The following is a 23,023-nucleotide window of genomic DNA, read 5'->3' on the forward strand; positions in this document are numbered from 1 at the left end:
ACAGCTCAGACCATGTACAAGAAAGGCTGGGCTCTTCAGTCAGAAAAGAGCCTCAGAGACAGAATGAGCCACTAGCATGTTCCTCATATTTCAGCTTACATCCTAGCACCTACTGAAACTGGTTTGACTCTCATATCTGGTGTGAGAGTTCTCTGCCTCCCTGTGAGTCCAGACTCTGCTAACCTTTGCTCATGCTTTCACTCCAGTGCTGTGACAGGAGACAGGGAGAACAGTGTATTCCTTGTCCCAGAACAGCCTTGCACTAAGGAAAATACTGGTAAGTCACTAACCAGTGTGTTTCAGCAGGGACTCAGGAACCTCTTCTTGGAGAACGGTTTTCTTGGGAACTCAGCATCTAATCTGTGGCCTCAAAAAAGCCCATGGAAGAAAAGGAGCACTAAGAGGAACTGTCAGAAGAAAGACAACACTAAACCTTTTGTGCAGAGCCAGCCAAGGACTGGATCTCAGCTCAGACTGATACGAGAAGGTGAAAGCACAGAGATGCTCAGCTGTGCCAGCCATCACCACTGCCACTTGGAACCTGCCCTTTGCAAGTGGGTAAGAAACACATGCCCCTGCCTGGTCTGCCTGGGCTAAAGGAGCACCCATGGAAGCAGCTCACAGTGCCAGCACATCCTGCAGCAAGGCTCTGAGAACCAGAAAGGCCTTGTGAAGGCAGGTCAGGTGGCAGCACACTGATGGAGAGCAGGTGGCTCACACACCTGCTTGCTTTCTGTTCTGGCCTGCGGGGTTTGTGAAGGCCCAGCCAGTCCAATCAGTGGGGCTTTCACCTCCTGATCTGCTGAAGCATTTTGTGGTGAACTTTGAAAGCCTGGTCCAAAATGAAGCCCAGCTGACCACAGGAAGGGCAAGACCTGCTGCGAATCCCAGCCCACTGCAGGGGGGTGAAGCCAGCACAAAATGGATGCATATTTTTCCATGCAAAGGGCAACGGGGCTCCACCATTGTTTCCTCTCAATCAGAGAAGCCATCTGGGATGTGACTCCAGGGAACTCCAGCAAGAGCTGTAATTATATCAAACATAATTGAGGCAAGCCAGCAGCGCTCCTTACTTAAGTAAAGCTATGAGGCCAGCAATATGACAGAGGACATGCACCTGGGAGTTCCTCCAGCATCCACTGCTTTCAGGGGGGTGGGAGCAGCTCAGCAGAGAGTGCAAAACCCCCAGAGACCTCCTTGCTGCATGGGGCTGATCCTGTGCATACCCTGCCAGCAGCTGAGCATTGCTGTGAGGGAGCTATCTGGAGAAGGTTGTGTTTCTTGCCTGAGGCTCTGCCTGCCCCACCTTTCTCTGTCCAAACCTCATATCCCCTCACTTGCAAATTTTTGGGTGGCACAAATGCCTCGCTACCCTCGACTACCAGGCCCTTTACCCCCAGCAGGTACCCAGGCAAGGAGAGGAGCCAATGCTCTTGGCCTGGCTCTGCTCCCTCCCATGGCATGCCCCCCATCCTGGTGCCTCTTTGCCTAATTTTCTGCCCAGCAGGCATCTCTTGGGCCAGCCTGCCAGCTGTGATGTCCTGCTCCTCTGGCCCTGCTTTCTAGGACTTGCACCTCTCCCAGGTGCCCAGCTGGGAAGCAGCAGGATTCACTGTCAGCCTGGACTGGACCAGCAGGCATTGGGGATCTCAAAGGAGCTATGAAGCAGCCCCTGCCCACCCGCCTGCCACAGTTCTCCTCCTGCAGGAGCCTCCACTCATCTCCTGCTTCATCCTTTCCTCCTCCTCCTCTGCCCTTTGTACTCCTTCACAGCAGATCTCTTATGGCTTGGGGTTTTTTTCTCTTTAAATCTTTTCCTCTCTGCTTTTCCACCTCCTTCCTCTCCCCCAAAATAATCCAAACCTGTTCCTCCTCACTCCCCCGCAGGGCTGGCACTGCTTGTCCCTTCCCCACCATTCCCTCTGTGCGGGACCAGCTTGTCAGGGCCTGTTCAACAGGACTCAGCGCCACTTTTCCTTCCGTAGGGATGACATGTTCTCCAGGGCCAGCAGTCCCCCATCCCCACCCAACATGATCTTTTAGCTCAAGACTTCCATGGGTACACAAAGCTGATTTAGACAAGCCAAGGTGCAGCTCTACATCAGCACCCTGCCTGCCTCCACTCATTCTGGGGATGAGACGGATCTGCTGGACCTTCCCGGTCAGTGGCCGGCAGGGTTGGCAGCCAGCTGGTGTGGGAGGTGGCACTGGGACAGCAGTCACCCTTCCTGGCACGGCGAAGGGGCTGTCCCCAGCGGCACTCGGTGACTCCTTGCCGGGGTGCCGAGCACCCTGGGGCTGGCAGGCACGGGCTGGTGGCGGCTCAGTGGCACTGCTCCACAGCCGTACCCTCTGCTGGCAGCTCCGCGTTGGCCCTAGTGTGGTGAGCCTGAAGCGGCACCGGCGGCTCGGTGGGGTCCCCGTGGTGGCAACTCGGGGACTCCACCACCACCTCCGTAGCGGTGACTCTTAGGTTGCTCCAGGGGCTCTGCGGTGTCCCTGCGGTGGCTCTGGGGTGGCACCGGGAGCTTTGCGGTGTCCCTGCGGTGGCACCGGGGGCTCCGCACAGCCCCGCGCTGGCAGCTGCAGCTCGCGCTGGCAGCTCCCGCTTCCCCAGGAGAGCGCTTTCCCCCCCCCGGCTCGGCCGTGGTGTGGCCCGCGGCTCGGGCCCGGGCTGCCCCGCGCCGCCTCCGGACCAGCCCAACGGCCCGCGCGGGGGGAGCGGCGGTCTCGGAGCCTCCTGCCCGCCCCTGCTCCCGTGGCAACGCGTGCGGCGTCGGGGCGGATTCGGGCCGGTCGGGGCGGATTCGGGCCGGTCGGGGCGGACTCGGGCCGGTCGGTGCGTACCGCCCACAGGCAGGGCCGGACAGGACCCCACCGGCCCCCCGAGCAGGGGGCTACGGGCTCCGAGGAGGGGCTCGGGGGCCGGGCCGGGAGGGCGGACGGACGGGCGGGCGCGCAGGTGTGGATCATGAGGGAGCCTCCCCGGTGCGTTCAGCACTTGGGAGCGGCGGGCAGGGCCGGAGCCCTGGGAGCGGCTGGTGCCCAGAGTGGGCGCTGGCAGCAGCTCCTGGCGCTGCCCCGTCCCCACACGCCGCACGTTAACAGCCCCTGCGCTGCTCCTCCCGCACCCACGGGCTCTCAGCAATGAAACCTACAGCAGCGTTTGTCTCACCCGCGTTGTGCCTGGTCAGTGACACAAACCGCGTTGGAGTGGCGGTGTAAATGCCTGGCGGGGTGTCCTGTGGGCCCAGGCCGTGCCCTGAGCCCCGGGGTAACGAGCGGCACCGGCCGCGCCCGCCCGCCCGCTCCCCCCGGGGCCGGTGTGCCTGCCTGGCGCTTCCCCGCGGAGAAAAGAACGCGTTTAAAAACCCAGAGGAAAATCAATTTTAAAACTCTGCAAATTGTTGGAGGGAATGGGCGGCTATAAAACTCGAAATTACTTTCAACTCTCTTTTTAGAGTGGAAGGGTTCTGAAGTACGGGATAATGTTTAAAGCAGTTTGTTGAGAGTGCATCACCTTGTCTGAGCTTATATTGTAGGGCTTAAATTATAGGAGGAGGGAATTTCTGCATGTTGGTGTCCAGATGGTCTAGTAGCTGGGATCCTGGCTATACACAGATAGATAGATTTTAGATAAATACTAGATTTCAATCTGCGGTTTTGCTTAGGGGTTAGATGATATTTAAAGTACTATTCTCTAGTTCTGTTGCAATTTTTAGCCATTTTAAACCTTATTTGAAAGAAAAGAGTACCATTTTGTCAAAGCTTTGGATCAAAGAATTGAAGTAGAGGCAACAGATCAAAAAGCTCATACCAGACGTTGAGCAAGACATGTGGGAGTTTGACTCTTGGATGTGTAAAGCCTGGATTTACTGAGAAATTGTAATTATAGTTTTGCCACAATGACACACAGACGCTGTAACTAATGTTGTGTCAGCAGTGCCATAAGAATATGCTCTCAATTTGAATAGTTCAATTTAGCATAATACCTCATACCTGGTATATCTAGGAAACATGCTTTTCAGGTGTGAGGGAGCATGACTAAACTAGTGCAGAGATAGGTGTTTCAGCAGTCAGGAAAAGATTTTATAGCTAAAGCTGGGACAGCTTGGTGCCAGCCTGATGTTTGCCAGCAAAGAACACGGAGATGCTCCCAGGTGTGCAAGGGGTAGAGAAGGGTTACTGAGGAGGGCAGAGAAGCTGCTTTCAGGAAGAAAAGATGAACTGGATTCTTATTTCCTCCACCTTTGTGCCCCTTCTTATCAAAGGAGAGCCTCAGTCCTGAGGAAAGTGCTCCAAGTAGGGAAGGACTGAAGGCTGTGAATGTGGCAGCTATCCAGCCCCCTGCTCCCAGCTCTGGAGTGTGAGGGGGCACTGGGCAGTTTCACTGTTCTTCTTCAGGATCCCTCAGGCAACCAGGGAATCCTTGAGCACAAGGATTGTGGTACCAGCAGCAATTGCTGGCTGAAAGCTTGAACTGCCGTTGTGTGCTCGCTGCAGGATGGAAGGTGTTCTCACCCTGGCTAATGCATGCCAAGCTCTGCTGCCCAGGGATGAGGGTCTGGGGTAACCCCTGGATGGAGGGAGGGGAGGACAGCCCTAGGTCTGCATGCTGCACAGTCTTTCAAGGCAGCTGGTGTTGGAAGCTTGGAAAGAGGGAACTGCTCTCCAGTAAACTTCTTGGCTCAGCAGTTAGGCTGAGTGAAAGAGAGAGGGTCTCTTCTCGTCTTTCAAACCAGCCTGGAGACCATTCCTGAGAGCTGGATGGGACCAGCCAAACCACCTAGCCGGAGGCTAGCACTGAAGTTAGCTCCCCCCATGCTCTGGGAACCTCCTTGTTAGAAATCCAGACACATCCCAGCAGCTGGGGTGGCAGGAAAGTAGGATTCCCTTTGTGCTTAGCAGTTCTCCCATATCCACATCAGCTTTAGTGCTCTCAGACAAGCTGTTTTAATTATTTCTTTGGGGAGTTGCTGGGAGAACTTTGGATGCCTGGATTTGTTCTTTATTTTAAGTGGTGTGTGTGAGGTTTTTTTGCAATTGGAATCACAGGGACCTTCCCTCTGGGCAGATGGGAGAGCATGATGGGTGTTTCTGATCTGGACACTGGGTAGGGGTTTGTTTTGTTTTGACATAAGTCCTCAGGATGGACTTTGCAGAGATGTGAGTGAGTACACAGTGAGCAAAGTAGCAAAGAATTAGGCTTGCTGTGGGCTGTCTTGGTACACTCTTCCCCAGTCATGGAAACTTGTCCATCATGGGCAGCAGCCACCTTATTTTGGTTCTAGGCAGAGATTGCCAGTCCTGCTAAATTGGGAATGGATTCAGTCCCTCACCCCTACTAAAGGTTCAGATGAACCTTGTGTCCTGGAGCTGGCTGCTTTAATTGGATGGTTTTAGGGTTCTGGTGGTAAGAGGCAAAAGTCCAGCGAGCCATGTTGGCGTGCTGGCCCTGCTGCCAAGGAGAGAGAGGATGCTCAGGTGCCACATCAGGAGAGGCCCACAGGGCCGTTCCGCCTCGCTGCTGTTCTCCCAGCCAGTGCAGCAGGAGCCAAAGAGTCCAGCAGTGATTCATCAGGAATCCTTGGATCTTGGCTGATTCCAATCAGTCCTGCTGGGCTGCTAAAATAGATATGGCCAGAGCATAAAATAGCTAATAAAAACAAAATCCTCCATGGAAAATTCATTCTTCAAGGTGTGAGGTTCCAGTTGCCATGCCAAAGCAAAGCTGAGAGGAGAGAGATTGGAGATTTTCTAGCTTGAAAGGAGGGGAGGGGGTATTATTGATCTCATCTCCCAGGTCTTTCCAATCTGTTCGTTTACTCCATTTCACTTAAAAGATTCGCGTCATGGTAACCTTGATTTATTATCTGATTTCTTTTTTGATTCAACCTCTCAAAATTGTGCACTGGCTTGAACCTGCAGTAATAAACCAGCACAGTTATTCCCTCTTATCTCTGGCATGCATGTAATGCTTTCTGTGCTGTACCCGGTTCATTCTCACAGACAGGCAGCAAGGTGAAATTCTGAAAAGATTGCCCTCTCTCATCAGGAGTATAGGGCAAACAGTTTTCACTCCATTCAAGAGCAGAGCAGAGAGGGCATGACAGGAAGGGTTATGATGGCGTTGTCTCCAGGTCAGGATGAGACTCCAGACAAGTACTGTGCCAGCTGTGGCCGTCTAGACCAGGCAAGGTCTTTCCAGAACTTAGCTGTGGAAAGCTGGAAGACTCCTGCTGCAGAGGCTTGGCTACCTAAGAAAGGTCCTAGCAAGGGTGCAGGAGGCAAACCACTAGTCAGGTAGGGCTGGATGAGGAGTCTGGGTCTAGCCCTGAGCAGGAATTGATCAGTTAGCTGTATTGGCCTGGAGTACCTTTGAGAGACGCCATGGAAAGCTTTGACTCATAATTTATAGGAATAAGCTACACAGGTATGTGTACACCATTATATCAGTGCATGCATGTGCAGGCTGGAGGGGTTTGTGTCACTTTAGCTGTTTTAATTAGTTACAATAGTCATCTCTGTGTTTAGACAAGCCTAAAACCAAGGGTTGCATTATCCTCCTGCCAGAAGTCTGAGAGCTGTTCTTAATTGGTATCTCTGAGTGCACAAAGGTTTTTATAAAATAAAGCTGTACAGCTGTGATATTTGCCTGGACTTGAGTCTCCCAAGGTGGAAGAGCAGAAATTATTTGTGAGCTGAGCAAAAATATCCCCTGCAGGAGGAGAAAGAGAGGAGCTTCTGGCAATATTTTAATATGTGTTAGGTGATGCTTAAACATCTGTCATGAATTATTTAAATGAAAGAGGCAGACTTACACCTGGGAGTAGCTGTGTTGGTATCCTAGGCTGTAGCCTACTCCCACTGGAGTCAAGTGTGACTAGGTTTTTAAGGGATTTGGGTGCAGCAAAAGTAGTACTTCTCTTGTAGTCCCAGTTTAGTCAAATTCTCCTGGCAGCCTTTTGAATGCTGCCACAGATCCGGGAAGCCCCTGCTGCTTAAGGAAAGCAGCTTTTCTTGTGTATTCTGCTGGTTTTCCCACTCCAAACTCCATCTGGAGTAATAAAGTGATCTGTTTCTCCAGGATTAGTGAGCCATTGAGGCAGCCACATGAGTCTGATGGCCCCCAGGTTGTGGATGGTGTGGAATCAGGGGATGGAACCCTCCGTGTTACCCACTCATTGTAGCAAGTCAAGGATATCCAGCACTGTGGGAGGGTGTGGAGGAGTGCCAAAGATACAGTGTGTGCCAGGCTCACTGTCTTTCCACTCACAGGAAGCCCAGGGTTACGTCGCAGCGTTGTTCTCCTGAGAAGATGGACAAAGCAAGGAAGGAATTGAGGAATTTTCTGAGTAGGAGCCAACCTAGCACCAGCAGTGGGGCTTCTGCCGATGTCCCTACTCCAGGACCCTCCAGTAGCTTGGGGGTAAGTGCAAAGAGCAGTTCTTTCTCCAGCACTGTCCTGAAAGGAAAAGCCTGATGGTACAGCTGGTGTGGACACATACAGGCTTCACCCCAGGTCCTAGCCCTTCCTTTGCACAAAGAGGCCTTTGTGCAAGACCCTGATCTTTACAAAGTGAAGCCATGAGGCTCATCCTGGCCAGAGTTGTGCTGCCTTCCTCTGTAGCCAGTGACAGCAGTGTCACGATTGCCTGGTTTGGGATGCCAGTATGGCAGGGCAGGCTGTGGTTGTGGTGATATATGGCAGTAAAAGCCTAATGACTGGCTGCCTAATCAGCCCCCATTCAATATCCTAAGCTGACATCAGGCCACATGCTGCTGGGAGATACCCAGCCCCTGTGCATTTGGCTGAACTTTTCAGGTAATTGTGTCTCTGAGCCTTTTCTGACCACTACTCACAGTCTCAGTTGTCCCTAAAGTGTGGTAAAGTCAGTCTTACAGTCACACTTTCTCTCTGTACCTCAATGATCCCCACTCACACTATGCCACAACTGTGCTCTGACACTTCGTCACATTCCAGGGTGCTTCTGGTGGCCCCCACACGTCCCAGTCTTTGGTGAACCAGGCAGAGCAGGAGCAGCACACTCCTAAAGGTAAATACACTGAGAGGGAGCAAGGTGGGCAGGAAACTGAGCCTTAACTGCTCAGGTCGCCTATAGTGGGCATGCTGGGAGTTAGGCTGCTGCCTCTGTGTTCCTGCTCTGCTTTCATTTTCAGTGCTCAGGAATGGTGCTGTGCTCTTTGAATATCCCTTGAAAAGTGAATTTCATTTAGAGGTGCAGCAAAGTGATCTGAGTGGGTGGTAAAACCCTGCTTCCTTTTCTCCTGGATAGATCCACTTCCCCCAGGGTTCAGGGTGGACTGTGCTGTGGGAGTTCTGGTCCTGCTGCCAGGAGAACACTGAATTTGCATGTGTTCTTACTGTGTATGGAGCCAGCAGTGTCCTTTTCCTGTGAAAATCATAGAATATTCTGAGTTAGAAGGGACCCACAAGGATCATCAAGTTAAACTGTTGGCCCAGCACATGACAACCCCAAAAATGGGACCTGCCTGTGAAAGCTGTATTTGGGATTTAGGTATAGCCAAAATCATGGCCTTCCCTCATTTATTTATTCTGCACCCAGCTGCACCCCAGAGCAGATTGTTCTCCCTAGATGCAAAGGCTCTCTGTGTGTACAGAGCTGCTGGTGCCACCTGCTTACAAAAACGTGTGTCATGGATGCTCAAATATAGGAACAGAGAATGGTTGAAGGTTTGCCAGCACTCTCCTGGCCCCTAGAGCACTCCTGGGGATATGGATCATAGACTGGCAGTGGGTGGGAAGAAAGTGTGTGTGTGAGAGGATTTTAGAGAAAGATGGGAACTGTATATACCACCCTCCTGTGCTTAGATGTGACATTTATTTTCATGAGTGAGGACAAATGACTGCTTCCTCAAGTGAATCTTGACAAGCTAGACTCATCTTTAACAAGTGGAGACAGAACTCTATTTATGATCTGCTGCTTCTTCAAGGGGGAAGAAGCCATCAGGTTGGAAATGTAAATGCAAATGAAACACTAAGTATTGACATAAATAGTTGATAGTGCACAAAGTGCCATAATGGATGGTGCCAGGATTTGGCAACAATAAAGTGACTAAATTGGAACAGCTGTGCTCCTTGACAAGAAATACAAATCAGGGCCATTCTGTAAAGACCCCAAGCAAGAGATGTACACGAGGCTAAAGAGCTGCATTTTAGGGATTCCTCAAAATTACTTTATGGACCATGCAAGTGTTTAAGAGCACATTCATGCCAGGCTAGCTGCCCTGCCTGAGGGAGGGAAGTAGAGAGAGAGGAGCCACTTAGAGGCTATTTCCTTTAGTCTCTAAGCAGACAACGTACAGCTACAAGGGTTGAGCCAGGGGCCATTTTAGAAGGACAAGGGAATGACCTCTTAGAGGACCCTTCCTGTACCTAACCATCCTGAAACATGTCTGGCTTTAGCATTATTGGCTGCTCTGCACAATTGCTTTGAAATCAAGGGTCACATCCACGACTCCAGAAGCACATGCAACACAGTGAACAATTGGGTTCAAAGCTTGACATTCAAAATACCCAATTCCAAACCAGAACCTTACATTTCTCCTTGATAGAGTGTGAAAGTTCATCAAAGGAAAATCTCTCTCACTCCACTAAAATCTATTTTTAGTTCAATGCTTAGCTCTGTCTAGGGAATAGTGCTTTTTAAAGCTTGCATGCAATTACTTAATTTAGGTTAAGCTTCAAATTCCCAGTTTGCTGCTGTTCTATTATTTGCAACTTGTTTAGCAATATAAACAGTTTGGTTTATTTATGGGGTAAATGACATGGTTTAATTTCTGCCAGTTCTTGGAAATGTATGCTTTTTCCTTAGTCCAAATTTCTGTTGAAAACGTTTGGCCAAATGGTAAGATTGTTGGCTGTTTAACTCAATTTTTTCTCACACCATTGCTGATGTGAGTGGGTGGTTTGATTGAGCAAAAGCTGAGAAGAGAGAGGTTTGTCCCAAGGTGTGAATAGGCACTTCAGGAGACAAAGATGACCTCTGCAGCTTCTTTTCCCCTGTAATATTCATAAACCCTTTCTCACCACCTTGACCAAGCTCCTCTCAGCTATGACTGACTCTTGGTCTCAGGGCCCCCCAGAGAGGCAGGAGGATCCTTTCTGAGGGTGATGGAAGCTGTGCATTAGAGACAGTAATTGCCCACTATCATGTAGAGAGTCTGTAGCAAAGCTGGGAGCAAAACAGAGCTCCTGAGAGCCAGGTCAGTGCCTTGGCTCCCAAAAATCTGCATGACAGTAATTCTCAGTGGAGTTTTCTTCTATGCCATTATTTTGATACTGGAAAACCATAATCACACCTTGTAGCAGGAAAAAAAAGGTCTTTCTTTCTGTTTCTAATTTGACGTCTGCTTGATTTCTCTTACAAATCTAATGAAGTGACTTCTGCAGACAACCCAGTAGACAGCAGAGTCCTCCTTTGTGTGTGAATGTAAGGCAAAGTGATGCCTGGTGGTTTCAGATGTGTCTCTCTTTGTTTCTTAGTCACAAAATTCAAGCTGCCCGCAAACTTTAAAGGTCTCATGGAGAATCAAATGGTTGGACCATCCACTGAGATCCTTGCTGAGTCAGATTTCCCTGAACAATCGTTTAAGCCCAAAGTGCAGATGCCTTTCAAACGTGTTCCAGGGCAAAACCCTCGGAAGGTTGAAGTAGAGAGGTAAGTAACCAGAAGGTAGCTAGAGGCACATCACTGTGGAATGGACACAGCAGATTAGAGTGTTGGCTTTTGCTTTCAAGACATAACATGTCAAAAATCCCTAAGAAAACCTTATTCTGTAAGGCAGTAGTCTCCAAAGTGGGGCGTGCATGAAATGCAGAGGATGCAGAAGACAATTGACTGGGATGCGAGAAGAAAACATTGTTTTTTAATAGTGTTTATGTCATCTTTTTGTCATTCTTTTTTTAATTTCTGGTTTTGTGTGTGCTCTATAATGTATTACTACCGTAGTACAGTATATAATTTATGGATTGGAGTAACTGATCTTTCTAGGTCACTTCCACTGAATTATTTTATGCTATAAATGAAGAAATAGATGTGGATGCGATGTGTACCAAAAATGTTTTTACCAATAGGGGTGCACAGTGAAAAAGTGGACTTGTAGGCATGGGAATGCCTATAGGCACATGAAGTGGTTATTTGCTCTTCTGATGTAATCCAGGAGGAGACGGCTGTATCTCACCTTTGACCTTGCTGAGCTCCTGGCCAGCAAGGGGATAGACTCCAATCAGCTGATGCCAAGGCACTATGACCCTGATGATATGCCACCTATTGAGGAGACAAAAGATTCTGTGTTTCCCATCTACCTCCCATTACAGGTAAGAGAGCACGTTTGGTACTTGTGATCTGTCTCATTGCTTATACCACAAGAGGTTTCTGAGATCACTTAGCCAGTATTGACACAACAAGCAACAAAACAAGGAAATGCTTTGGAGCTGGCTCGGGCACTGAAGGGTCTCTGCAAGATGCTGAGCATCTTCTGCAGGGTGCCCACAACTTCTATCAAAACTAATAGTCCTTGAGAGCGCTTCTCACTGGCTTTTGTGTGTCCAAAGGAAAGGTGTCTCCTGTTTCCTTCTGAATGCAGTAGTCAGCAGTATTGCTGCAAGAAACCTCTCCAGGTGTTGGTTTGTTCTCCCTAGGAAAGGGCTGGAGGTACAAATACTGCTGCCTGGGAAAAAATTGTCAGCCAAATATCAGCACAGATTTTGCACCTGGACTGATTTCCATATTTTGTAGCCTATTTAGGAACTGCATGTTAATGTTTTCCTCTCATGAAATTTTTTATTGGGTGTTTTCTTGTTTTTGGAGTAAATCCTAATTTCCCTCATGTCCTTGCTTTTTAGGTATTTGACAATGATGAATTTGACTGTCGAACTCCAGAAGAGTGGATGTCACTAGGGCTGGAGCCAGGATCTTCTGATAGAAAGCCAGTGCCTGGAAAAGCACTTTTACCCACAGATGATGTACTTGGACATGGTAAAACTTGAATCAGTTCCTGCTCAAGCAGGGCAACACTAATGGTTACAGGCCCTTTCAGCAGAAGGGAATGTGTAGATTCTGATGAGTGTAGCTCTGAAAAGCCATATCTCATTTTGGTCAGGCTCAGGCAGTCAGAGCCAGAGACCAGAGTTCTCACTGACTGCCAGTCCTGCCCTGGACCATTTGCACTTTGGTAAAAGTTGCCTTTGCCTTTTGACTTTCTGTCAGCACAGACAGAATTTCTCTTTATTGGTGCATAGCTATCTTCATGGAGTTAGGGCACAGTATGTTCTGCCTGCATTTCTCTGCAAGTGCAGGATCAGAAGACAAGTTCAGACTATAGTGAACATACAAGTAGTAAACCTGAGCCAAATTAAGTGATGTGGACATTGTTTTCCAGTCATTTGTAGCCTTCTCAATGGGAAGGCATTACTAGGTACAGTTGTACTGATGTCCAGCTGTGGCTGCAGCTCACATTAACACATCTGCAGTAGCTTTAAAGTCTGGGAACTGGCATCTGCAGCTCTGGAGCAGCCTCCAGAGGCTTGGCTGTCTGCAAAACTGAAGCATAAAACATAAGCTCTGTGTATCCTTGGACAGCCAGCGTGTGATGGCTGAGTTCTGTCTGCAGCTGTCTTGGGGATTACCACACCTGATCACTCCTCAGGTTGAATGAACAGCATAATGCTGTCCTGTCCTGTATCCATATTGATATCAATATAAATACATATCTGTCTGGTGTGTGCAAAATGCTGAAAATTATAAGCTGTAAGACCTAAATTAATTATTTAATTGGTCACAGCAGAAACTCTGTGAGATTGACTGAGATTCAAAGGAGCAAATGGCATCACCACTTGGATCAGGAAAGTCCATTTGCTGTAGACTCCAGGAGAGTGGACTAACCCTGTTTTAATCCTTGGCTCTCTCAGAGGACCCCAAAAGCCAGGAGTTGATCTACAAGTGGATTGATGTTGGTGTTCTGGATTATGACAAGGAGACAGACCTCTACTTGGTCCATAAAACAGATGAGAAAGGTCTGGTGCGTGACGAAGAAGGGAGACCCATCATCAATGGAGGAAGAACTCCAGAAGGTGTGTTTCAAATAAGGTCTTTTGGGACCTGTCATGTAGTCTGAGAGCCAGTTTATTACCCACACTTGTCCTAGCTGGACATGGGAAGGACACCAAGTCATTTAATCCCTTTCACTGTTATCTCTCTTGATATGTGTCTGTTAAACTTATCTGAAAAAACCTCCAGGGAAGAGAACTCCACATCTTAATTTGATCCCATTTGAGGTTTTCCCTTTGTAGACACCTTTCTTTTTATTCCTTCTCCCATCCTTCCTGCCTTCAAGGAAAGTAAAATGTTGGGCTTTCTGGGTCGATGCCATTTTGAAAGGGAATGTGGACAGATTAAAATGATGTACTCTTCTCCTGAAAGGTTTAGAGATGCTCCTTATATCTTGCTGTCCTCAGCTTTGGTCCCTCATTTTGATCTCCCAGAAGCAGCTCAATTATCCTGTCCATCGAAAAGCTGCTGTCAGCACTGCAAGCCATTCTGAGTTTTGTTTTCCCTGCAGCCTCTGGTAAGCTGTGCTTTGATTTCCCAGGAAGAGCTCCACTGTTGCCATGTCAGTACTGGGTGCCTCGGGTGTGCCTGCAGTTCCTGGCCGAGGACCCGCAGGTGTTTGCGGAGCGCGTGGCCTGCGCCGACAGCCTGCGGAAGAGGACGCAGGGGCTGCTCATGTACCACCTGTACGTGGACTGCATGCCCACAGAGGGGCTGGACACCATCAATGAGAAAAGCCTGCAGAGGATGAAGCGCTTGGCTGTACAGACTCCCAAAATGAAGGATGAGAAGAGGTAAAGTTTTGGGTTTTTGTGGTTGAGATGACTTTTGAGGTATTAGAAAGTTTCTTTTTTCCCAGCCCCGCGACCAAAGAAGAACTCGCGATTCGTTGGTTCTGCTTTTCAAGGTTGTTTATTTTTTCTTATTTATTACATTCTTTCTCCAACCTGCTGAGATTTGTCCAGCAGGTTGGGTTGTGGCACAGCCTCCACCCTTGGGGTGGTGTTAACTTTTTATACTAAAAACTATTTACTGTGTACTTTATTTACAATAATTTTTCAATATCTATCACCTATGTTAGACAGTGTGTTTCTACTCTAAACCAACCAAAAAGTGTCACCATCTTAGCAGAAGATGGAGGACAAGAAGAAGGAGAAGAAGGACAGGACACACCTAGATTCTTCCATCTTGCTTCTTGAACTCCCATTCTAAAACCCCAGAATTCTGCCTTTTCACCCTGTGATAAATTAACTATTATTCTACTCAAACTCTTGTAGCTTGTAAATCCTCACATAAAGTTGGTAATTTTTTCCATGGAGTAAAATTGAAGGCACAGGTGGTTTTGACCCTGTGCCAAGGTCTCTGAGCCCCTTGCCAGGATCTGAAGTCACCCAGGGCAGCCAGAGGAATGTCCTGGGTCCCAAGAGTAAAACATCATATACTTGTCTGGGGACTCAGCCTTCCATCCATAAACATTGTGGGACTTCATAGGGCTACAAAACGAGTGTCTGTAGAGGCAGGTCCTGAGCAGCCAACTCACAGACCATGGGTCTCACCTGCCTTCTGTTCTGTGCATGAGCACGCCACTCAGTTGCCCAGAGTGGCATCAGAAGGAGGCAGAGCAGCCCCAGGGGACACCTGTACAGGATGGGTGGGCTCTCAGTGTTTCCAGCTGAAGGAGTTTCCATATGCAGACCCACCAAGCCATGCTTACCCCTGCAGTTAAGTGGCCTTCAACAGCAAGAAAGTTGACAAAAATGGGATGGCTGACCTTGCTGTCCCCCTGTGCTTTTGAGGAACAGATCAGTCATTGTTGTACTGATCTGCAGACCACCCGTTGTCTCCAGAGACCTGGCTGTTGTCTGCTGGTGATCCTTCTACCTATTAACAGCTGCTAAACAATTCAAAGGAAGATCTGCACAGGGGAAGGCAAACAGAACAGGAGATCTCCACCTGAATATAATGGAGTATCTCTTTGTGATGCAGTTCATATTGGGGAGGCATTTTAATGTCCCTGGGCTGATGAATCATGAGCCACTGATGGTGTTGCTGGGAATCAGCCGTGACTGATTGCCTTGCTCAGAAATAGGAAGGTGTGAGGAGCTGCATGGTCTGCCAGCCTGAACTGGAAAGTAGGAGAGCAATTAGTCTCTGTGAGCAGAACTACAGGGATAAAGAAAAGTACTCTGCCTGCTCGAGGTAAAGGATGATGATTTCCTAAGGCAAATGGAGCAGGGTTTCAGCACTTATGTGAGTGTTCTGGCTGAGGAAATGGACAACAGGAGGCAAATGGGAGGCCAGCTTGGATAGCCCAACTTTTCCAGAACTGCCAGCTACTTTCTTTAGTTGGTGGTTATTTCTCCTTCTCTCTGTAATGTTTCTACCCAGTGAAGATGTTGCTTTGAACTGAAAAGACACTTACAGAGGCTACAGTCCTAGTCCTCACTCCCTGCGTGCCTCTGTCATTAAAAGTCCAGTTGATACCTTTGCTGGCTGCTTCATTGTCTGCACAATTCTCCTGATGTGTTGAGTGGTAGGGGGGCTTCTGGGTTAGCACATTTGGGAGGGAAGGAGAGAGGGGTGGAATTTGCAGTGAAGCTACAGACATACACATGCTCAAATGCCATGGGTTCTCAGTGTTTCTGTGTCTTGCAACAACAGCATGTTAGACCAAATAAGCACCCTGGAGAAAGAAGTGAAATTAGACTATAAACACACCATGAACATGATCAGCTTTGACAGAGTCGTCGCTTCCAAACCAGAGATGTTTTCTTTTGTTACCCTTCCAGACAAAGAGCAGAAGGAAGCACCAGAGAAAGGTAGGGGACGCAGTGAAGCAGTTTGCATTCTTGTCTTTGATAGGATTCGTGGTTGGTTGTAGGAACTCTCAGGTTCATGGTAATGATTAGAGTTCCAAGGGGCAGCAACAAGAGATTATGTGAGACTTTTGAGTATGTCTCCTCTTTTTTAGGGTATGTTTCCATGCTCATGTTCCCTCAGTATAATTAGAACTCATCAGCTAAGCTGCAGTAATTCTGCAAGTGTACCCTTAATGGCACCAAATGTTTGGCAGTGTAATTGGCTTACCACTGTGCTAGGGCTGACTGCCTTGCCTTTGCTGTGCCCAGCTGGGAAATGCCTCAGGTGTGGAAGAGGGCTCAGGCTCCTTCAGAGTCCCTAACAGGAGGAAAATGGCCCCACTAAAAGATAAGGGTGGGGGGGGGGGGTTGGGAGGGGAGCATATTTTGTGCACTTCAATCTTTCAAAAGCAGGGAGGCCTTGAGGTGCTTCACAAGTGGCCTCTCACAGATGAGATGACTCAACTGTGCCTTGGAGCCTCAGCAGGAAGTTTCTCAAATTCCAGTGTTCTATCACATGGGGACTTCATGAGCCAAAGCCTTGGGAAGGTCAGGCACCAAGACAGCACCTCAGCCCCTAATGGGAGGCTGCAGAAGGTCTCTGCAGCACAGCAGACTCCCTCTTTCATCCAGCCCTCTGCTGAAGCTGCTGCATGATAAGGCCTGTGCATTAGGGCAGAGTCCTTTTCACAAGTGCTTCCCAAAGGGACCTGTACTCTAAAAACAGAAGCTGAAATGGCTGTTGTAGAAAATGACATTATTTCTTTCTTTGGTGCTAGGGATCGTTCCTGTCCCAGACTATCCTTTCCATAAACGACAGAGAGAATTCAACTTCCTCTCACTCCTGACCAGGCCAGAAGCCATCCATCTCCTTGCACAGGTACAAGATGAGTGCAACAAGGCAGCTGTCCTGTCTCTGTTTAACACAACTGTAACCAAACTTGTCTCTCTGGAGGAATTTGAAGAGATCCAGACTCAGGCCTTCACTCAGGTGAGCAGAGGAGGTGTGAGGGATGAACACATGGAGCAGGCAGCAATGCTGTCAGTATGCATTAGACAGATGCAGCAGCTGCAGATTGATCTTCTGGAAACTGATGAGCTGTCAAAGGAAACATCATGTTTGGTGCAGGGAGGAATTTGCATGTGCCTGTCAAATTTATTGGGATATGGGGAGAATGGGCTGAAAGAGTCATGGTGCCCTGGTTAGGATCAGCCAATGCTGACCATGCTCTTAGTGTGTTAAACAGGTGGCCATAAAGGGCTGCAGCCCTTCTTTCCTCCACCTGGTTTATACACAGATAGGAGTCCTGGTTGGCACTCAGGTTTCTTTTTAATTTTTTTTCCTTTTGTTTCTTTTTCATTATTTCCCCATCTGTCCAGCTGCAAGGCACAAGATCCTTGATTCCTCCTGAAACACTCATAGGGATAATGCTTTTCTACACTCTATGTTCTTTATATACTTAATTAAATTACTATGTTTGCAATGCCAGTAGAGAGAGTAGGACAAAAATTTGCAGCTCTGTGGTAATTCCCACCAGAGGATCTTCATGTCCTCTGACTAAGGGCAGCACATTGCACCCTGGATGTGGTCACATGGAGTAACTTGCACAGGGTTGCACACTAAATCAGTGGCAGAGAATGTGCTGGTCCTTCCCAGTCCTGTGCTGTTTCAGCTAGGCAGTGTTGTCATCCACTCAGTGACTAAGGTTCTTTTAGTACATACAAACAGCAAGCTGCCTGTGGAGCAGAAGTGACACTTGGTGGTATTTTAATAAATTAAAATACTGCAAACTGCTGCTGCCCTTGGTTTCTTCTGCTCTTCTCACTTGTCAAGAGAAGACAACATTCTGTCCTTTCCATGCTCATCACACTGTCTACACAACTTTTTGTGAGGGACCCTGACACAGGCAGCTCCAGGGATGCCACTCTATAGAATATAAAGAGGAAGGAAACGGCGAGCAAAACAGAGAATAGAGCACTCCCACTTTTTAATATCAGTCTTTCTTCTTGTAGGTCTTTTATCAGTGCAGGAGATATATGACCAGGTTCAGATATCATATGTGTGGGGGGGAGGTTGAGAGCTGCTTTTAGCTACCACAGCTCTGAGAGAAGAGTTTCCTTTCACAGCAGAGACAGCTCCAACAGCCCCTGTTAGTAGCTCACCTTGCCATACTGCTTTCCCATCAGCCCTCAGAGGATTACTCAGCTTGCTCTTTTCTTTGCCCTAGGTTCAGGAGTTTCTCAAGGGTACTTGGATCGATTCCATAAAGACTGCGATTAAGAGCAGCCTTGAAGATGCAGGCAAATGGTTCAACCTGGAGGAGAGTGACTGGGATGCCTACCAGAGCTCCAAGCTGTGTAAGCTGATGGAGCGCATCAGGTTCATGCTCCAGGACTCTCTGCGCTACCTGGTGCAGAACTCGCTCATCAGCTTCACCCAGTTTGTGCTGGATGCTTGCCAGAGTGTCCTGGACTGCTCAGAGGACATGGAATGGGGACCTGACATCACCAACAGTCCCTATGTGTAAGAAAGAAAGAAAAATAAGGGATAGAAAGAGCAGAAAAGTGCAGTGTTGTTGTTTTTTTAACTACTGCTCTGCAAGCAAGCTTTGCTCTGTGTGGGGCCTTTAAGCTGGGCAGTTTTCCCTAATCCTCCACCTGACATGTTCACTGGAGTATGGAAGAAGGACACAGAGCTGGCTGCTCTGTTAGCACAGCTTTCCAGCTGCAGTTAGTGATATGGAGCAGCCCGTCAGAACCAAAGTCTGCTGTTCTGATGTACTGTTTTTTAAAGATCAGTCACCTCCACCATTCTTGGGGGAGCAAACTGTTAATGCTAATTTTTTTTGGATGCCAGGAAGAATACCAGGAGCATGGCTGCTTAATTCCATTCTTAGATGAAACCTCAGAATTGGAATCTGGCCTGGGATCTCTAAAGAATACCAAATTTAGGTTATCACAGTGCCTAAAATTTTATTCCACTGGATTTTTACTTTTTGTGGTATTAAAGAAGGAACATTTATAAATGGAAAACCAGAAGAAAAGAAAAAAAAACCTCTGCCACTCACATGAGACCTCTTACTTTTAAATCAGTGGAAGTCTTGACACTGACTTCAGCTAATCCTGAGCTAGGCTGGTCACATGCAAGATTAGAAATACTAGTATAACTTCCAGAAGGTGCTTTTTAGGAGTATAATTTAGATACTGAATTTGAAAAACACCTCCAGTTTTTCTGTAAAGCAGCTCCAATTCTCCAGATAAGGTTATGACTTTTGGGGATCCTGATATGTCATGATTGATGGTTCCTTCACCTTTGATTAAAAAGAGTTCTCAGTGTCTTTACTGTTAAATTGAGAACACAGTGTTTTATATCTTCATCTGCATGAGACAGTCCTCTTCTCCTCTGCTTTCCTTTCCTGTCCAGGAGGCATTTCAGTATCAGTACCACAGCAATACAGTTGTGTATCATATTCTCAAAAAGCATCCCTGTTCTTTCTTATCTCTTCCCACCACAGGTCTCAAAGGAATCCTCTCTTTGTAACAGACATTGAGCTAGACATCAGTGGTGTCCTCTTCAGCCCCTCTGTGGAGAGCGTTGAGACATCTCTCATTTCTCTGTTTGACAACGGGATCCTGGCGACCCACATCATCCCACAGCTGGAGCAGGTGAACACTTCTGCATCACCAGGGATACAGCTGTGCACATGCCAGTGCATTGCAGCTCAGCACAGACACCCCTGAGCTTGTACTGAGGGAGGGAGGGAGGGAGGGAGGGAAGTGCACAAGTGGGTTCTTGGGAATTCAGTTAAATTACTCTGGGCACAGCACTGTGCTAATGCAGTTCTATTCTGACAGGATTTCTTCAGTCTCCCCAGCCTTGTAGCTCTTTTGTCTGGTGGTTGTTTCTGCTTTGGTGCTGCAGGTTCTGTGGATACACGGACACTCTGGTTGCCCTGAGTGTGTGGTGGCTGGTAAAAGCAGACTCATAAAGGAGTCTTTCCTTCGTAAAGGAAATAGCACTCTTTCCAGTTCTGTTTGATGCAAGTCCCTTCTGCATATGCATCCTTCTGTCTGCTACTGTGAAAGCCCTGTCTCCCTAGATCCTCACTCTTTGGGGAGGAGGGCACATAAAACTGATCAAACAATTCCTGACACAATGTAGAAATGTGGACTGCGAGAGTTCCTGAAGGTGCCACCAGGGATTGCCTTGCCCTTCACCTGAGGAGGCACAGTTAGCTCTGTTTGTCCTGAAAGACCTCTCCCCTTCCTCTTGCAGTATGTGTTGGAGAACATGGAAATCCCAGGCACCCCCATGCTGGAATCAGTGGGTTTGCAAGAACCAAAAGTAGAAGAGCTACGTGAGGCTCTGCGCTCTGCCATTCAAAAGACTCGGATCCCTCTCCAAGCCTACGGCAAGAAATACGAGAAGTTCTTAGAGATAAATAACAATGACATCAAGTACTTCCTAAAGTAAGTGGCTTCTGACAAAACCCCTGTGACCCCAATGACAAGGCTTTGTGGAAGCTGTTGTGTGGATGTGCTGATGTGAGAGTGTGGGGCTGTTCTGAGACCACGTGCCTCAGATGTGAGATCAGGCCCCTGTCAGAGGCTGCCTTCAGTCATGGGTGACAGTCCATGCTTTTAGAGGACATTGGTGGTGGCACTGGGAATTTCTTCCTGCCTCTGACAGCAGTCACATTCCTGTCATGCTCGTCAGTGTAATTGGAGATATTAATGGCCCTAAAATGAATCATCCTGTTTGAGAATCCAGTTAGCATACTTGACTCTGACCTCCTTCCTATAGTGTCTGCTAAGGCTGATAGCATTCTGTAGAAAGTAATGTTTTCTTTTTTTTCAACCTCATTGTTTTCATTGCCAAAACTCTTTCCACCTAGCCTGTTCTTTAGCCTTTGTTACTATAATGGACTTCTGTTTAGGTCTTATATTTTCTCCAAACAGTGAGAATGAAGCCCTTTTCTTTTTTCTTATTCCAGCTTAATCAATTTACAAATCCCATCTGACAAATTCCTGTCTCTCCCCAGAATACACTGAAATGCCTACCCTCCCCTGAAGTGCCTCCTGATCTTGCCCTGTTTACACTAGTGCATTTATTTTGTCCTCCCTCTCTTCTTGCCATATTTCCTCTTTCATCTCTTTTTTCTACTCCTTTTCTGCAGCTAGAATAACTGTGCTCTTATTCCACTCTGCCCCTATTGTGTCAATGTATGCCTTATTAATTTCATGTCTTGATCCTTTGAGTGGACACATAGCCTGGATGCACAAATATTCTTAAGGTCTACACAGCCATATTTTGTTGGTGTTTTCATTTACAGAGACTATGAAGAGCAATTTCCACCTACTCAGGAGGTGACAAAGATAGTAGACACATATTTGTCTGAAAAGGAGACCCTGGACCACCTTCTACCTAGTTCTATTATCATTGGCCCCTTTCAAGTCAAGATAGAACATATTAGGCTTAGTCTGTCTGATAAACACAAAGCCCTTGCCACTGCCATGCTGGACATGCTGGCTAAAACTCTCCATGCACAGGTGCAGAAAGTAAGTTAACTGGTTCAATGTATTATCTGTCTCTGTCTTGTCTTGTTCTGCTTTTGAAGTTGCTGTGTTTTTGTGAAATGACTAGAAGGCCACATTAATGAGAATATTTTAAAGATCACACTGGGCTGATTACTTAAAATTGAAATTATCGAGGACATATGCAAACCCAACCAAATGAAGAATTAAATATATTTAATAAATTACATGCCTGAAAGCTGTAGCTCTTGAGATTAAATTCTTCAAGACCTTGCCATTTTACAAAAGTATGTTGGTGAATTGAAAAGATCTGTCTAGTAGACAACTGAAAAGTCCTTCTGCTTCCTCTGAGGATAACTGGAATATAGGCAACTGCCTCTGCCAGCTGATTGTATAAATCTGTTATTATCATCATTTTCACTACGTACCTGCAGTTCCGCTTCCTCTTTTTTTGGTAGTCTCATTCAGTTTGAGCTGCAGTGGGTGAGATGGATGGGAAAAGAAAAAAACAAAACAGGACTGTGTACTCATCCTTAGACACCTTCAGAATGGGAAGTGGGTGGACTGGGGCAGGTTTCCCTGTTTGTCTGTTAGCAATTGGTGACTCTCTGATGGTGTTTGCTGTGTCCTGCTGCAGATCTGTGAGGCATATGAAGCCATCAGCACCAAAATGCACGAGAGACCAACGAACATCGAGGAGCTGGTTGAGCTGAGGGACTGGCTGAAGGGGGTGCCCGAGCAGCTGGCAGTGCAGGAGGTAGGGCAGCCTCCCCTTGGGACAACGGAAGCAAGGAGGAAATTTGTCAATGCAATGTGTGGTGTCTCAGAAGCAGAACTCCAGTTTTTTTACTTGCATGTCTTTGTGTGTAATGCCGCCAGATTCCTGGCTTTGTATTTTTATAATTCCTAAGATTTGTATTTTTAAACATACATATAATATATTTAAATCTCTTTGCAAAACAAAATAGCTGTTTAAAATCTTGCCTAAAATACTTACGTACGCGTTTTGCTGCATTCATGATCCATTCTGCATTTGTGTATTGAATGGCTATCTTCTAAAAATGAATCCTCTTTTCAAGAAAATCTTTCAGTTACCCAGTGCTCAAATTGCTGTTAATATATTTTTCTAATAGGACATTTTAGCACTGAGTTATTTCAAAGTTATTTGAAGTGTAAGTCTTTTCCCAGCTGAACAAATGGGGAACAAAGGCATCAAGCTGTAAGCTGACTTGTCCATGCCAATGAGGGAACCTGGAGGATAACCTAAAACACTCAATTTCTGTCCAGCACTTTATCCACTAGGTCACACTTCTTTTCATTCCCATAGAACAGAGGGTGATGATGGCGTGTTCATTCACAGAACAAGGGGCTGTAAATCCATTCCCACTGTTCACATGGCACAGAAGCAGCCCACATCACTTTAAGCTTGTGTGACTAACGCTCTTCAAAGGCACCTCATGAAAATGAGGTGTACACCAGAGACTTGGAATCAGCATGGTCTAAAGGTGTCTACTTTTTTTCCTCTTTCTCTCACCC

The 23,023-nt window shown here is 47.5% G+C and overlaps 1 protein-coding gene across 1 annotated transcript in view; it reads left to right on the top strand.

The window, feature by feature from the left end:
- The first annotated feature begins 7,299 nt into the window (after positions 1 to 7,299).
- Positions 7,300 to 23,023, top strand: part of DNAH1 (dynein axonemal heavy chain 1) — a 67,630-nt gene continuing 51,906 nt past the window's right edge. Inside the window, exons 1-14 of the mRNA XM_030956580.1 lie at positions 7,300 to 7,429; positions 7,985 to 8,057; positions 10,529 to 10,703; positions 11,206 to 11,362; positions 11,891 to 12,023; positions 12,956 to 13,117; positions 13,636 to 13,888; positions 15,756 to 15,913; positions 16,732 to 16,943; positions 18,181 to 18,476; positions 19,468 to 19,618; positions 20,229 to 20,422; positions 21,286 to 21,511; positions 22,125 to 22,244. Coding sequence (XP_030812440.1) covers positions 7,319 to 7,429; positions 7,985 to 8,057; positions 10,529 to 10,703; positions 11,206 to 11,362; positions 11,891 to 12,023; positions 12,956 to 13,117; positions 13,636 to 13,888; positions 15,756 to 15,913; positions 16,732 to 16,943; positions 18,181 to 18,476; positions 19,468 to 19,618; positions 20,229 to 20,422; positions 21,286 to 21,511; positions 22,125 to 22,244 — 2,421 coding nt within the window. The 5' untranslated portion in view covers positions 7,300 to 7,318. The remainder of the gene's footprint in view (positions 7,430 to 7,984; positions 8,058 to 10,528; positions 10,704 to 11,205; positions 11,363 to 11,890; positions 12,024 to 12,955; positions 13,118 to 13,635; positions 13,889 to 15,755; positions 15,914 to 16,731; positions 16,944 to 18,180; positions 18,477 to 19,467; positions 19,619 to 20,228; positions 20,423 to 21,285; positions 21,512 to 22,124; positions 22,245 to 23,023) is intronic.

This window comes from Camarhynchus parvulus, chromosome 12 (assembly GCF_901933205.1).
Source record: "Camarhynchus parvulus chromosome 12, STF_HiC, whole genome shotgun sequence".
In the NCBI taxonomy this organism is placed as follows: domain Eukaryota; kingdom Metazoa; phylum Chordata; class Aves; order Passeriformes; family Thraupidae; genus Camarhynchus; species Camarhynchus parvulus.